Genomic DNA, 17,719 nt, shown 5'->3' with positions numbered 1-17,719 from the left:
GTGGTTACTAGAAAACATTATCTTGGCTTTCATTGAAAAAAAAAATCAAAGGATTATGCTCTGAGATTAATGCTTGCAATTTTCTTCAAATTATATATTTGTACTGTAGATCTCTGAGTTACGGAGCTATAGGAGTAATTGTTGGACATGAGTTTACACATGGATTTGATAATAATGGTAAGTGCTGGTTCGTTGTATGAGCTGCTGCTTCTATGATAATGTTGATCGTACGGATGTTAATTGTTGCTATTATCTTTGCATAGTGGCATCATCATAGACTGAAGATTATCCAAAGCAGTATGGTTGCTGATTGAAAACTTTCCCCTATGTCTTGCTGTGATAGCTTGCCATAAATAAATAATTGTTCCCGTTGGTGACGGGATAACATGAAAGAAAAACCTTGTAATTTCAATGAAATTAGCTTCGCATTTAGATCAGGCTTGCTGTAGCTGCCATGATAGTTACAGGAATTGCTTCATAGCTTCTCCCCTTTGTCATTTCTTTCTTCACCGTCATGAGATGCTCTCTCATAATAATCTCATATAATCAGTTAGGACTCTGGAGCTCAGCTGCCTGATCCCTTTATACGGTTGCAAGGATTATGCAACGCTTAAGCTCTGTTTTTCTCTATGCTGGCATATATTCAGAATTTTGTTAGGAGGCTGTGCTTTCCTAATAATGTATAGTATAGAAGAATGTGCTATGTATCCTGATGATATTTAAGCACAAGAGCAGAGTGGGACATAAACTACCAAAACCAGTGCCTTTTGAGAGTCCTCATCATTTTTGATGGACACTCCTTTCTCCTTTACCATTGAGCATTGTTGGAAAGCCACAAGAAATCTCTAAAATTTATGAATTGGCAGCAAATTACTATCAGGTGCATATCTGCACAATGATCTGCAGGCAGTTTCAAGGAGCTGGCTGGCACAAGGCAACATTGGATAGGCGGCCCTCTTTCTTCCGTGTCTGTGGTGTCTCCAGCATCCTTTCCTGGATGCCTACCCCAGGGCCAGAGACTCTTGGTTCTTCTCCTTCTGGATGGTTCTTCCTGGGCTCCCACAAGCCCTTCCTGAATCACCTAGGGTTTCTGCATCTCTAATCTCTGCCCTCCCTATTAATAAATGTAGCTGCCTTATAGTCATCTCAGTCTCCAGAGCTACACTTTCTGTCTTTGCGTGTTCACTTTATCTAAGAGGAGTGTCTTAGCTAAGAAACTTAACCCAGTAGTGATCTCTTGGTTTTGGGCCTTTCTTCCTGGGAAATTTATGTACAGTTGTCCCTCTGAATCTTTTGGAGGCCTTCTGGAGCCATTCTCAGAGGACATAATCTAATGACAACAATTTCACTCCATAACCAATACTTAGAGAGTTACATAGTTAACTACGTGCCCAGTAACTGTTTAATGATTGATTGGGTAGTGTATGGAGGACAGTGAGTCCATGCTCTCCCAGGGGTGGTGGTAGTAGCATCCACCCTTGCCAAAGAGCTTTGGGTTATTTCAGTTAACACCTTTGCTTTGGGGCTGTCTTACAAGTCCAATGAAGAGTTCTTTCCATAATTAAATTTAAACCAATAGTAATCTTGAGTATGGACAACAGTCCAGATCTACTCAAAACATTTTTTGAAGGGTGTAGACAAATGAAGAGTGAGGCTATAACAAACAAACAAACAAAAAACCCACAACCAAACCAGAAACCAAAAACCAAAAACAAATAAGCAAACACCCATGTATAGTTATTCTTTTTTTCCATTATGTTTTGGAGATTTCCATTCTTGTTCCAAGTTCTCTTTTTAGAGCAACCTGCCTTGTCAAAGCAGGACAGATGGGCCTTCCATGCACACTGATGGCTGTGGAATGATTCATAATAGAGGTTTTATGTGTCTCTTAGCTCCTGGCAACTTGGAGGAAACACGTTCCTATAGGGCTGAGTCAGGGGCTGTGGTCTCACGGTGTGAATGACTCACAAGGCTGTGCCTATGGATCCGTGTGAATGACTCACTGGGCTGTTCCTATGGATCGTTTGGAATTTCACTGGTAGTGACGCTCCAGCTCCCACCATGGGCTTTCTGAATGAAGCCATTTCATTTCATAATCCAGAGAACATGAAGGGTCACATCAGGTGAAAACAAAGAATTCAAGACTGGTTCACGGTGTGCATGCCATAAGTTGATGAATTTTATTTTTAAAATGTTCTTTGTTGCTCAGGAGGGAAGAACTTCCTCAAACCTGTTTATCAACCCCTCTTTTTACAATTAACACGTGACATTGGAGAGAAGGTGGGAGCTGCTCCCAGGCGTGACCCTTGCTCCTGGGGACTGCTTTTTCAAGGTTTTTTGAATTGAGGGAAAGGGAAAATGAATAAATTAGTTTCCACAAATAGTACAAATTTCTTTAAGTTCTTATTTAAATTCTAGTTAGTTAACATACAGTATATTATTAGTTTCTGATGTACACTGTAGGGATTCTACACTTCCGTACATCACCGGGCACTCATCAGGACGAGTGCCCTCCTTCATCCCCATCACCTGTCTCACCCATCCTCTCCCCCACCTCCCCTCTGGTAGCCAGCAGTGTGTTCCCTAGAGTTAAGAGTCCGTTTCCTAGTTTGTCTCTCCTTTTTTTTCCCCCTTTGCTCATTTGTTTTGTTTCTTAAATTCCACGTATGAGTGAAATCATATTTTTTTTCTTTCTCTGACTTGTTTCACTTAGCATTATATTCTCTAGTTCCATCCCTGTTGTTACAGATGGCAAGATTTCATTCTTTTTTATGGCTTAGTAATATTCCACTTTCTCTTTATACACCACTTTTTCTTTATCCATTCATCTGTTGATGGACATTTGGGTTGTTTCCATAATTTGGCTATTGTAGGTAATGCTGCTATAAACATTGGGGTGCATGTACCCCTTCAAATCAGTATTTTTGTATCCTTTGGATAAATACCCAGTAGTGTAATTGCTGGGTCATAGGGCAATTCTATTTTTAGCTTTTTGAATACCTCCATATTGTCTCCTACGGTGGCTGCACCAGTTTGCATTGCCACCAACAGTGCAGGAGGGCTCCTTTTTCTCCACATCCTCGCCAACACTTGTCATCTCTTATCTTTTTGGTACTAGCCATTCTGACAGATGTGAGGTGATACCTCATTGTAGTTTTGATTTGCATTTCCCTGATGAGTGATGTGGAGCATCTTTTCAAATCTGTGTTGCCCATCTGTATGTTTTCTTTGGAAAAATAATGCAATGCCTATCAAAATAATACCAGCATTTTTCACAGAGCTAGAGCAAACAATCCTAAAATTTGTATGGAACCACAAAAGACCCCAGATAGCCGAAGCAACCTCGAAAAAGAAAAGCAAGGCACAAGGGCATCACAATTCCAGACTTCAAGCTCTATTACAAAACTTTAGTCATCAAGACGGTATGGTTCTTGCACTAACCTAGATACATAGATCATTGGAACAGACTAGAAAACCCAGAAATGAGCCCACAAATACATGATCAATTAATCTTTGACAAAGCAGGCAAAAAAATAATCCATTGGAAAAAAGACAGTCTCTTCAACAAATGCTTCTGGGAAACTGGACAGCAACATTCAAATGAATGAAAGTGGACCGTGTTCTTATACCACACACACAGATAAGTTGAAAATGGGTGAACGAATGACCTAAATGTGAGGCCTAAAACCGTAAAAACCCTAGAAGAGAACATAGGTGGTACAAATATCTTTTAACTTTCCTTTTTGATAGGTAGAAAATATGATAAAAATGGAAACCTGGATCCTTGGTGGTCTGCTGACTCAGAAGAAAAGTTTAAAGAAAAAACAAAGTGCATGGTTAACCAATATAGCAACTACTATTGGAGGAAAGCTGGCTTAAATGTAAGTACAACTACGGTGTTTTGTGGTTATTTTTTCTCTTTTGGACATTACTGGCTTTAGACCATTGGTTCTCAGTGTGTGGTTCCCAGGACAACAGCATCAGCCTCTTCTGGAAACTTGTTAGAGATGCTAATTGAGTCTTACTTCAGACCTCTTGACCCAGAATTCTGGAGGGAGGCGGGCACTGGTCTTCTGGCAGTCTGTCTTAAAAGGCGTCCCCTTTTTATGGAGTTTAATGTGAGAATTCTTTTCTTCTAAAAGGATAGAGTTGATCCAACATCATTGATTAAAAGATATTTTTTCTCACTGAATTGAGTATTTGTCAAATTTTAGATTCTCCTATATATTGACATCAATTTTTGGATTAGGTATTCTGTTCTGCTGGTATGTATGTTCAGTTCTACACCAAGGTCTTATTACCATGGCTATATGGATTATTCTGGTATCTGTCAATACAAGGTCTCCCTCACTGCTCTTTTATGTGCTTGGCCTTTCTCAGGCAAATATACTTCTGTATATGTTCCAAGATCATGTTACCCATTCTCACCCTGTCCCCCAAAGAAAATCCCATTGGGATTCTAAGTTAAATCATACTCAGTGGATGGAATTGATATTTTTTGTAATATAGTCTTCTTGTTCAAGAACATGGTATACCTTTCTATCTGTTTGATTCCTGTTTTAAGTTTTCCAATACAACTCTACAGTTTTCTATATATACTTTATGTCCTCCACATTGTTCTTACTTCTTTTTTGTTTTCCTTATTTTGCTGGTTTGGTCAGGTTTTCATGCCCTCTCCATAACTATTAACTTTTCCTTATACTTTTTTATTGTGTTTTCTGCTCCTGCTTTCATAATTATAAAAAATGGATTTCTCTCGTTGTATTTGACAGTAAGAGACTAGTAATGAAGAATTGTTGGTAGGGTATGGATCTGTAGGAAATCCTTTACTAATCTAAAATATAGATGCACACACTGTATGCTCCTACACTGTACAGTCAGGGGGACAGCACATAACAGAAGCAAGAGAACACACAAAACTGTCTTGGTTCTCCTAGTTCTTTAGCCATGTTCAGCACCAGGAATGCCACTCCTTGTCCAGGCAATGAAACCAGAGGCTGTATCCTTGAATAGTATCTCTAGCTCTTTCATCACTGTTCTGGGAAGCCATTTATTTCTCTGCCCATATATTTCTTTAATATCTACAAGTAAGTCATGAGAAGTTCTGAAATGGGTGCCCCGTTTATCTATATTCAATGTAGAGGTTGTCACACTGTGAAAATCCATCTAGATTATACGTTGCTTCAGGAAGAGCTTAGGGGAGGGGTTCTAGAGTCAGATAGAGGTTCAAATCTTGACTCAACCAGTTACAAGTTTTGTGAACATGGGAAAGTTCCTTGACCTTCCTGACTCTGAGAGTCTTCCTCTGTGAAATGGGTCACTGTTTCGGAACTCATTCATTTGTGAGAAGTACATGACTGAGACTATGTAAAGCACCAGCATCATTGACGTGCAGGACGTGCTTAGTAAATTGTAGCTGATATTACTGCGACATACTCATAGGTACTCCATCCTAGGGGAAAACAAAGGCAAAGATTTGGGGGCTGAAAACCAAACAAACAACAATAGAAGAGCAGTTTTTTTTTTTTTTGATGAAGGGAATACATATCTCCTGATGATTGTTACTGTAGGCTTGGGTGTTATACTTTTCGCCTACCTGAAACAAAGTTAATCCTCATACTGGTCCCGAGAGGTGTACATATTGCTAGCCTGTTTTACATGTAAGAAAACTGAGACTCAAAGAGACAAAAACCCACAGTAGAGCCTAGATTAGATTTAGATTGGTGTGATTTCAAGATCCATATTCTGTTTTTTTTTTAAGATTTTATTTATTTGCCAGAGATAGAGAGAGAGAGAGAAAGAGAGAAAGCAAGCATAGGCAGGGGGAGGGAGGCAGAGGGAGAAGCAGGCTCCCCTCTGAGCAGGGAGCCCGATGGGGGACTTGATCCCAGGACCCTGGGATCATGATCTGAGCTGAAGGCAGACGCTTAACCGACTGAGCTACCCCGGCGCCCCCGAAGATCCATATTCTTGCCCCCTATATCATGCTATCGTTCTCTTCTTTTAAGTTCATTTTAGTCCTGGGTGGTGTGTTGGTGGGAGGACTATTCTACAGCATCCATATGGGCTAAAATGTCAGATACTGAGAGTGAATTCTGGTAAATGTGTACCTTTGTCACAAGGACCATAGAAAGGGGATGCCTGTGTCAGCATCCATCCATTCAACCATCAGGAGACAGTTTCAGTTTTGTTCCCAGAGAAGAAAGGTTGACTTTCTTCGTGGATATAAGATTCTGTGCTTTATTTTCTGGCTCCATTCCTGGATGCCAGTCCCCTGTGCCTGAATCCTTGGCAGTGAACTGGAGAGGGCTCCAGCAGAGTGCCACAGAAGTAGACCATGAGCAGCTCGTGAGGCTTGGAGGCAAACCTATGGCCATATGGTCTACTGAGGTGGTCTAGAGTGGGAGGAGCCAAAGGGGGATGGCTACTCCCCAGACCTCTGATTTTGATAAAGCTTAGAGGAAGGAGATTAAATTCGAGTGTGAGTAGATGTAAACAGAAGCGCTGGAATCAAGAGCAGTTGCGACATGACAAGAGAGCATATTATGAAGCAAAGGCTCTGGAAACAAACTGCTTGGGTTTCAATCTGTATGAAATGTGGGCAGTTCCTTTAATCACTGTTTTGAATCAAGTTCACTGGAAGCAAAGCCCAGGAAGGGATTTCTTAGGTAAGTGACTTACTTAGGAGGTAGTTTCAGGATAAACCTATAAGATGGTGGTTGGTTTCAAGAGAAACCTATAATAGAAAACATGTTGGTTTCAGGAGTTTAGCCTCAGCCTGATCCCATAGAAGGTTCTGGAGCCTGAATCGCACCACAGAAATTGTTCAGACTGGGGTAAGGGGCTAGGCAGTTCTCAGTGCACATCAGTTAGTTCTTGAGAAGTAGGGGATCACCTGCCAGGAATCTTCAGGTGAGGCGACTCCGCTAAGCTAAGGTTAACCTTCTTGAGCTAGGAGCAGTTGTAGGAATGGGTGTGTAGTCCTGGTGGAAACGGGGATCTGGTGCAACACCAAAGACATGTGCTACACGCTCTGAGCTCTTCTTTCCCCATGTGTTAAGCAAGGTGGTGGTAATAGCACTTACGATGGAGGATTGTCGTAAAAGAAAGAATGTATGTCAGAGCAGGAGGGGAACTTCGGGGGACCGAAGCTAGGAGGGTCCTGGGTGATTACAGAAATAAATGTTTTCTGAAGAGTTGTTTTTATCCATTGTGACTGCTTTATACCTGGGTGACTGGCCTAGCTTAAAAGTAAAGAGTGCGTAGGATTCACGGCTTTAAAGTTGAGAATGGGGTGTGTACGTTTCCTGTTGCTGCCATCACAGATCACCACACACTTAATGACCTGAAAGAACACAAACCCTGTCCTGCAGCTCTCTATGTCCCACTCAGGTCTTAGCGGGCTCAAGTCGAGGTGTAAGCAGAGCTGCTTTTCTTTCTAGCTGCTCTGGGAAGAATCTGTCGCCTTGTGTTTTCTCACTTTTAGAGGCTGGCCACATTCCTTGGCTCCTGGCCCCTTCTTTCCTCAAAGCCAGCAGTGTCTGGTCACAGCTCACATTGGATCACTCTGACACACTCTCCTGACCCCCTATTCCTCTGCTTACACGGACCCTTCTAGTTACACTGCACTCGCCTGGGTAATGCAGGCTAATGTCTCAGAATCCTTTATATAATCATATTCTAAAAGTTCCTTTTGCCACGTAAGGTAACATTTGCACAGGTTCCAGGAATTTAGGACATAGACACCTTGGGTGGGTGGGTGGGAGGCATTATTCTGCCCCTTAGGCAGGGATTGACAGGCTTTGTCTGCAAAGGGTAATTATGGTAAGTAAGCATGGTTTTGCAGGCCATAGGTCTCTGTGGCAGGAGCGTGGCTGCGACAGTACATCCACGACTGGGCATGGCTGCATGCCAATAAACCTTGAATTATGCACACTGAATTTGAACTTGGTGTAATTTTCACATGCCACAAAATATTCTCCTTCTTTTGCATTCTCCCCATACCCCACCCATTGAGTCATGTGAAGTCTGATTTCACTTTGTAGCCTGTGTAGAAGAAAGGGGCAGGTTGGATTCTGGCTTGTGGTCTGTATTGGTTTGGAACGTTTTTTGTCCTGTCCTATGTAGGGATTTCAGAAACAGTCTTCAAAGGTGTGGAGGAATTTTTTCACCATGCTTGGCCGGTTATCCTACACATTGCAAACCTTGACCTTGTGGCCTGGGCTACTTCTGTTTGATCCCCGCCCCCCCCCCCCGCCGTGAGAACTACCCTCCTTTTAATTTTTCATGGACGTTGCTAAGGTAAAATGGTGATGGTTCATGAAGTTTTGTTCCTGTGTGGATCGTAAATGTTTGGAAACACAAAGCACACCAAAAAGAATACTCAAATGATATGAATTAATCAGAGAAAGTAGTCTGTATTGACATTTCTACTTTTACTCCATTAAACCAGAGTCACTCAGAATATTGTTAACATTTTATTGGAGTTGGCTCAATTGGTGAGAATACAGAGGTGGGTGAGAAAGAAACGTGTAGCATAATAAAATAGAAATTATTATATTCAGAAGCACCTTGCTGGAGTTAGTTTGCCATCTCACAATATATTATGACTACCTGTGATTTAGTCCATGTAATTTTCTTTTTAAAATATGGTACTCTCCCTAGCTATCACATTTATGCCTCTTGCTGAATGATAGTTGGCTGAGAAACACTCTTTTTTTCTTTTTCTTTGTTAGGTGAAGGGGAAGAGGACCCTGGGAGAAAATATTGCTGATAATGGAGGTCTGCGGGAAGCTTTTAGGGTGCGTACTGCAACATTTGCTGTGATTTTTAAAATTAAACTATTGAGTGCCATGTGGGTGTCCCTCAATTTGCACTACAGACATATTCTTGAGGAGTTAGATTTCTGTCAATTCTGTGAATTTCTGTAAATAGAATTATATTTCCACATCAACTCTGTCCTGCTTTATTATATGAATAGAGCTGCCTTTCTCTTTTTTTTTTCTTTTTGGGGTTAAGGTCACCCTAAAGAATAATAAATGTTAAGAATCATGTATTTAAAGGATAGCTTTCAGTAGATGCATTCACAATAATATCAAAACATGCTACAGAAATCTCCTCAGGGCTACGTTCATATGAGTTTTCCTTGAGTATACTGTCTCTATAGCCCTTCTTGCAATTTTCTCTTAAAATACCAAACTTCTGAATTGTGGCCAGAGGCTAGTGGTTCTCATATAGTTGGGGGGGGCAGGTGAGAGTCCCTAATAATGTTTCCATCATCCACTGGTCCTTGGTTAAACAAGAAATGTAAGGATGATGTGGGAAGATTTTCAAAAAGGTAAATGCATTTAACGTCAAGACCAGAGTATTATTCTGAGGTTACGCCCTTCCTATATTCTGGTTAACATATATTTTCTAAAATGACGGTGAGTTTTCCTTTTTATTTGGAAAAAGAAAAATTTGGCCCCATATGTTAACCCCCACATTTGTTTCCACAGCCCTTGCCATTGCATTAGGAAAAGAATAACTTCTTGGTGGGGGAGGAATTATTTAACACTGCTTTGGCCCAGGGGCTCTGGTATCTACTGAGTGTAAGGTCTTCTCACAGGTGCAGCTGCCGCACTGTTAAGCTACACAACATTGATTTGCATTTCCAGGGGTTGGTTTGTTAAAGGAAAACTTGACAGGCTGCACTTTGTTCCTGGTGGGGGATCTATTTAGGATCTCGGCCCTGGATGAGAAAAGAGGAAGGCCAGCATTGCAGGGGATCACCCTTTCTGCTTCCCTCTCCAGGCTTACAGGCAGTGGATAAACGACAAGAGGCAGGGAGTCGAAGAGCCTCTGCTCCCAGGCATCGTCTTCACCAACAACCAGCTCTTCTTCCTGAGTTATGCTCACGTGAGTAGGCCAAGGAAGGGGCTGCAAAGATAAAATGCGGGATTTCAGCTTGCTCCCGTGGTCAGAAGTTCAGTGGTATAGCTTTGATTTTAGTTGAAATGTGATCTTGCTGTTTATTTTCAGGATAAATTTCACCTTTTAAATGTTCTGTGAGACATAATTAATGAACCAATCAAGTCAGGGTTTATCGGTGTTGTTTGTCAAGTGGGTGACCAGTCCTATCATAACCCACTTGGTATTTCTTTAATATATGCTGACTTCTTAATGTATGCACTACACTTTATAACCATTTCTAGTGATTCCTTCTTTGGCTTCTGGGACTCTGCCTTCTGCTGCATTTCTCTTTGTTCTCTCTCTCTCTCTCTCTCTCTCTCTTTTTTTTTTTTTTTTGCCTCATTGGCTGACTGTATCCTACCACTTTCAACCTGTGGAAGACCCTCAAAGCTGTCTTTTCCACAGTCAGGTGGATATGTGAAGACTGCTTGAGCTGAAAACAACAACAAAACCAAGGAGAGTCATCTCACTCATTTGTGACTTTGATGGGCTTTCCAAGCAGAAAGCGAAAGAAGATGTGTACTAAAAAAACACACAATTCTGAGTTCAAGTCTCTGGCTAATGAGATAAGCGCCAGTTCTTGGTTGCTATTGGTTATCGCCTGGGCTTATGTCACAAACGTGTAGGCCTCATTTTCAAAGCAGGCAGGGATGAGCCAATGAAGGTTCTAACACATGGCTTCACAGTGGGCAAACGTGTATCCCTAAGACCACGGTTGTTACCAGCACAACTTTCTTTTGTTCAGTCTTCACTGTCTCCTCAGTAAGCTGATTCCTTCCCACATCTTCTCTGGTTGAGCCTGGCTAAAGGAGTCCCATCTTTCTGGTATCTTTTATTTCTTAAAGCTGACATGACAGCACTACATAAATGTTGCTTTATCAACATGACAGCAGCGTACCTGGAGTCACTGAAATGACCTCCCTTTTTAGTCTTCCTGTTGGTCTCAACACAGCCTGGTCTTTGGGTCTTCCCGGTTAGAAAATCTAGATTCTTCTCTCTTACTTGATTTGTCTGTCCTTGTTTTTATGACATGGGTTCCCAAAGCTGGATGTTTCATCCTTTTATCTTCTCTTTAGATTCATTCTCTCTTTCTCCCCATTACCCTGTATCTCATCCTGTGTAGAAGGCCCTTGAGCTCTCCTATTCTGCATTATCCCAACAGCCTTAAGGCATGTTTTTCTGCCTTTGGCGTCTTTCCACCACTATCTTACATGCCCCTGAAATACTACATTTTATTTCATTACTGACTTGCTCAGGGAACTGCAGTGACTCCCACATCGAGGCCAAGCACGTGCAGCTGGCTCTCATCATTGTGTCCAGTCTTATCCCACTCTATGCAACCAGCTCTGAGTTTTTGCGGCTCCGCCACACTCACCCTTAGCCAAGCAGGCGTCCTCCTGGCCACCCGGCAGTGTTAGGCCTGTTACTGTCTCTGGGGCGTTGCTTTTGATTTTCCTTCTGTAATGTGACCTCCTTCGTACTCCGCCCCCTCAGATGATTTAATCCTGTCGTTATCTTTCAGGCTCCATGTTGAGTTCCACCTCCTCCACATTTTCCACAAACTTCCCCAAGGACTCCAGTTCTCTCTTTCTCTCTCTCTTTTGAATCTCCAGCTCCTTTACACTTCTCTTCATTACTATGCAGTTTAGTCTTTAAATGTTCTCAAAATGTTGAGGACTTTTAGTTTTATCTCCATAGCTAATCTTCTGGATCCCTGTATTTCTTATGTATCCCCATAGCACCCAGCAAAGATGCTGGGTATATTGAAAATCTTGACATTTTTAGATGAATTGCTTAAAAATGGTAAGAGTAAGTAACAGTTCAGTTAAGGAGGCTTTTTTTGGGAGGGGGGTCAGTACTGGGTCAGATATCTCAAAAAAACACACACAATATAGTTAGAATTTTCTAGAGCAAGGGTCGGCAAACTAGGACCCATGGGCCAGATATGGTCTGCTGCCCATTTTTGGTAAAACTCTTTTATTGGAAAAGAGCCATGCTCTTTCCTTTGTGTTGTGGGTAGCTGGTTTTGTGTGACAGTGGCAGAACTGAGTAGTTGAAACAGAGACCTTCTGGTCTACAAAGCCTAAAATATTTAACGTCTTCCCTTTTACAGAAAAAATGTGCTGACCCTTGGTTGAGAGGACAAAGCACAATGTCCTTTGGTTCTTCCTTCGGATGTTAACTTATTTAATTAAAGCCCGTCTTAGTTATGTCTTTTTTTTTAAAGGTTTTTTATTTATTTATTTGACAGAGAGACCACAAGTAGGCAGAGAGGCAGGCAGAGAGAGAGAGGGAAGCAGGCTCTCTGCCGAGCAAAGAGCCCCATGTGGGGCTCGATCCCAGGATCCAGAGATCATGACCTGAGCTGAAGGCAGAGGCTTAACCCACTGAGCCACCCAGGTGCCCCTTTAGTTATATCTTTTTGTGTGTAAACTAATTGGTAGCAACATTACCTTCATAATTTTTTAAAAAGATTTTTAAAATTTATTTATTTGACAGAGAGAGATCACAAGTAGACAGAGAGGCAGGCAGAGAGAGAGAGAGAGAGGGAAGCAGGCTCCCTGCCAAGCAGAGAGCCCGATGCGGGACTCGATCCCAGGACCCCGAGATCATGACCTGAGCCGAAGGCAGCGGCTTAACCCACTGAGCCACCCAGGCGCCCCAACCTTCGGTATTTTTGAAATGTCTTCAAATAAAATTCCAAAGCATATCTGATTTATTTTAAACTAAAGAGATTTAGGGAAAAAATGAAAAGCTATTTTATGTTACTAATGAGAAATTTATCTTGGAGGTTTTCCTACTGACAGAAGGAGGAGATTTTCAGTCTTTTGCACTTTGGAAGAAGTCTGCCTGTAGGGAGTGAAGTTATTTTCCCTCCTGAAAGGATTCTAGGAAAACAGTAACAACCATAATGTGTTTTCAGAAGTCTCTTAAATGGTTTGTGAAGCAAAGACAGCGCTAAAACAATACCATACAATTATGTAAGAATATAAGAAGAAATAACACACAAAAAAGTGAGGTAATGGTGAATGTGGGCAACAACCTCAACTTAGCTAGCTTCTGAGGAAATGAAGGAATCACATTGCGAAAGTGTCTTCACAGTCACAGTCAGACTGTTTATCTTCATCAAAAGCAATAGCAGCATATCCGCTTTCCTGTTTCCTGTGTCCCTGTAGTTTATGTTACCTGTTAATTTTTTTTTCCTCAGATATTCTCCTTATCTTTCTACTTCTCTCCATTCCTGTTGATCCTTATTTAGTGGCCATTCATCGGCAACCTTCCTGGGGCCCATAAATTTATACTCTTCAAACTGATCTCTAATTTCCTCTGCCAGATAATTCTTTTAAAAACATGATTTTATCATTTTCTTGCTCACAAATAGTGTTTAAATATGGTTTAAATTCTTTAGCTTGTGGCTCAAGACTTCAGAAAACTGGCAACATCCTCTCTCTACCCTGGTCTCCCATCACTGCCCATTATGTACCACGCAGTCCAGCTACATGGAATGTCTCGGTTTTTTTTTTTTTCCCTCTCAGATAGGTCTTTGCTTCTATTTTCTTCTGCACTTGGAATGCACCCCGTCATTGCTTGTCTCCCAGTTCTTTTCATACTTCAAGATTATATCATGTTTCCAGACACATCGCAAGTCAGGATTGAGTAAATTACGGTGCAGGAACAAGCAATACAAAGACAGTTTCTTTTGTGTTCATGCCCCCCATCCAGTGTGGGTTGAGAGAGGGGCTCTGCTCTAGTAGTAGTTTTTACTCAAGGACCTGGGTTTTGGAGTCTTGATCTCAACACATGCTTAACATGTTCACCATTGGAGTAGGAAAGTGGTATGAGGAAGTGGTATGAGGAAGTGTACAGTGGACCTTCATGTGGCTTCTTAAATTGTTCTTAAGATGCTTAGAACTTGTGCTAGGTTTTTAAAGCTTCCACAAGGATGTGCTGTCTATCACTTCTGCTCACATTTCATGGATCAGAGCAAGTCGTAGAGCTTTGCCTAACTTCCCTGTCTATGGAGAAGGGTCTTCGTATCCAAGGCCCTGACTAGGGGTGACACAAGCAAGGCACTTAGGGTGCAAAACACTCACTTCCCATGACCATACTCTGTAATAGATGATGGATTCATTTTTTTTCCTGTTGGAGTGAGTATGGTTGAATTTGGTAAGTCCTCTTCCAAGCATTATATTATTTGAATTAATACATTGGTCGATTCCAGGACATATACAGTGTTTTCTTGATTTAAGAAATGTGTCTGGAAACTGTCCTAATTTACTCAATTTGTGGAATTATGCACAACAATAAAACCTTCTATGCTGGGGATTAGAATAATAGATGCTGTTACTGGTGAAGGTTTTACCTGATCTACTAAAACTGTTTGTCATCCACTGAGTCTAAAATTACTCTTCAGTATAATTTGGAGCAGTTAAGGAGGTAGAAAGTGTGTAATTGGAAAGGAAACATAATTATTGGCATGCTTTTCTCTTCTAGGTGAGGTGTAATTCCTACAGACCAGAAGCTGCCCGAGAACAAATCCAAATTGGTGCTCACAGCCCCCCTCAGTTTAGGTAAATGGGCAAATCAGTGATCCTCTTTTTAAACTGTGCATGTCCTACCTCTTCCCTGATTCAGCTGTCCCAGTGTTATACCAAACAGGAGATCAGAACAAGAGCCTGTGTTGTGAACAGCAGTCTCTCCATTTTGCAGACAGAACTACTTGACCAAAGAGAAACTGAGCACCTTTTCTTTCACTAGCAGGAAGCTAGTCCGCATTCTTTTAAAAAAAAAAAAATGTTCGTGGTAAGCATTTGTGCATGCCTCTAGCCCATTGCTATAACAGGAGATCCTTGAGATAGTACAAGACTCCAAAGGTAATTTAGAATCCAAATCATAACTTTAGTATTATTTCTCATTTATTATCTTCCAGTTTTTGCAAGGCCCCAGTCCAGGGGTGCCATGAGCACCATGGCTTAGTAAATGGGAATATTTGATTTATCCAACCACTTATGTTTTTTTGTGTGTGAGCACAAATGTCTCTTTCCTTAGACAAGGATGAGAGCTCACATACGGTACCTTAAAGCACACAGAGCTCTGGTGCATTTTGTGTTCTAGAGTATCCTGTTTCATGCTTCTTGTTTTTCCACGCAGCCAGCTGGCCGACATGAATCAATGCCCGCTTTCCGAATAGCTCTGAACACAAAACAGGATGTATGGGGATATTTAGCTATTAGAATTCATATCTGAAGTCAAAGCACTATGTTTTGGCTTTTAGTTTGAATCATTTTTTGAAACAGTTGCTTCAAATGAAGGGAAAAGGATTATGACCTGCAATCTTAATTGTCAGAATGATGAAATAACAAGTAAAAATAAAATTAAGGTTAGGGTATTTACCCAGTGCTAGGTTTCTAGTCCAGTTTGAGATTTTCTGTAGTTGGGGTCAGAGAATTATAATGGGGGCTATATAAGAAACTATAGTAATTTTTTATTGACCAATTCTTTCCTTAGAGCATGTCATACCTGGATATCCTTATGTTTAATGTTTAAATGAATCCATCGGCGCAGTGTAGGAAAATCATCTAAATTTTCTCCTATATTTAAAAATCTTACTCCTAAAACCTTGCTTTAGAAATGTTTCAGAAATTGACTCTAAATTACCCAGGAGCATAAAAATCTAATCACAGTGTTAGAAAATTCTACCCCACTGGGCTAAACGGTCAAAAAATGCTGACAGTCTCTAATGAACTAAAATATGCTCCCACTGATGAGTTGTGAGTTGTGCAGATAGAAACCACACAGTAGATTAATTACTTAACAGGTAAGATTTTTAGAAACTAATTTCCTTTTACTAACTAGTTGCCTGTAATACTGGATTTTAGCTGATAATTTACAGAGTATACTTACTAATTACCAGCTAAATTCTCTTTAGCATTTGCCCAGGGTGAATCACACTATGATAGATGCATCCCTACTCATATATCCCAGCTAAAACACAGGAGGTTTGAATACAGGCCACTATATTCCTTCACATGCCCATAGGTCACATAGTCATTAGGGAAGAAATAGTAACTAAGAATGCTGAGTCTCTCTAGTCAACACTCTGAACATGCAGTTGAGTAAGAAATAGATGAGGGGGCAGTTTTTGCTGGCTTGTTAGTGATGTCTGCAGTAACTATAGATTTTGAGTACAGCAGAAATCACACAGTGGAAATAGCACTGCCAACCAAAGTGCTGAGTAGGAATCCACCGTCTTTACTGCAGTCAGGGAACTTGTAAGGACACCAGATTTTGGAACTAACTCCGGTAAAACATTGCTCATCAATAACGAGTAGATACCATTCATTAGTTTGTTGCCTGGACTGAATTTGAGGTAAATCTGAACCTTCAAATGTAATAGGAATGAAACGAAAGTGTTTTTGTAGATTGGGTGAGGTCTTAGGTAGCAATGACATGAATGAATCTTACAGACATAATATTGAGTAAAAGAAGGCAGGAACAACAGAATGCGTACTGTGGAGTCCATTCATACGAAGTTCAAAAACAGGCAAAACTAATCAGTGGTGATAGAGGTCAGACTGGTAATTATCCTTGGAAGCTCCACTGGTAGGGCACATGATGGAGCCTTCTAGGTGCTGGTAATATCCCATATCTTGTTCTGGGTGGTAGTAACATGAGTATACACACATGAACAAAATCAGTGAGCTTTACATTTCAGGTGTGTGCACTTTATATCAATTATACCTTCCATAAAAGTTAAAAAAATAGAAAGCCCAGGTATTGGTAAATCTAACAGTTTATAGGAATCTGTAAATTTATAGGACTATACAATCACATACATGATTTATAGGAATTGTAAATCATACAGTTGATAGGAATTTGAGGGTATTGGGAAGATTAATCAGGGCATTTGTCTGACATTCAGGAGGTGCTGGTTCTAGTCTCAGCTCTGTGAATTTCTTTGGAAATTTACTTCTCCCTTTTGGGCTTCAGTTGTCTCCCCTGTAAACAGATGAAAAGAATGCAACATCCCTGTGAGCAGTATGCTGTTACAGTTTTTTTCCAGGACCTCTTGAGATGGAAGAATTAAATGACATGAGCTGTGACATATCTTTTCCAGGGTCAATGGTGCAGTTAGCAACTTCGAAGAATTCCAGAAAGCCTTTAACTGTCCATCGAATTCCACGATGAACAGAGGCCTGGACTCCTGCCGACTCTGGTAGCTGGACCGTTGGTTTATGCCATCCCAAGAGCCACGCAGTACCAGTAGAGGCCACACGGAGCGCTCGTCGCCACTGCTGTCAGCCTGTATTCCCTGCCCCACCCCCCAGGACTCAGTTTTTTAGTGCATCTTCCATATTTGGGTGTTGGTTGGATCAAAACAGTATATTCAAATTGTAGGGCTCAAAAAATGGAATCTAAGAAGGGATCTCAGTATGTTTCTTTACAAAACCAGACTAACAGAAATAAATCTCTAGGCTACTTTTGTTAAAACATTATCTGCTAAATTGTTGCTCTTGCCCATTTTTAGTGTGGAAACAGCTAGGTGGTATATACCATCTAAGCCACAGCTTCGCAGGGACCTAAGCATAATGTATCCAGAAAAAAATTTGGTCTATTGAATGTGTAACCCTCAATGATGAAAACATGTTCCTGGAACACCTGGTAGGTCTTGCGGCTCTACGGAATGCGCTGCTGCTAGGTTTTGCGTATCACCATCAACCACGTTTATTAACTCAGTGGTGCTTAAGTTAGAAATGTGTTGGAGCTT

At 41.1% G+C, this 17,719-nt stretch overlaps 1 protein-coding gene across 1 annotated transcript; it reads left to right on the top strand.

Moving 5' to 3' along the window:
- Positions 1-109: 109 nt before the first annotated feature.
- LOC116862946 (phosphate-regulating neutral endopeptidase PHEX-like) lies at positions 110-17,616 on the top strand (the record flags this gene model as incomplete). The annotated part of the gene is made up of 6 exons (XM_032850391.1): positions 110-177; positions 3,751-3,881; positions 8,736-8,801; positions 9,793-9,897; positions 14,446-14,522; positions 17,069-17,616. Coding segments are annotated over 6 exons (550 nt in total), but the record flags the coding sequence as incomplete, so codon positions are not given.
- Positions 17,617-17,719: the final 103 nt, after the last annotated feature.

Source organism: Lontra canadensis, unplaced genomic scaffold (assembly GCF_010015895.1).
Source record: "Lontra canadensis isolate GAN:19392208 unplaced genomic scaffold, GSC_riverotter_1.0 scaffold405, whole genome shotgun sequence".
Taxonomy (NCBI): Eukaryota; Metazoa; Chordata; class Mammalia; order Carnivora; family Mustelidae; genus Lontra; species Lontra canadensis.
This window is presented reverse-complemented; position numbering and strand designations above follow the sequence as displayed.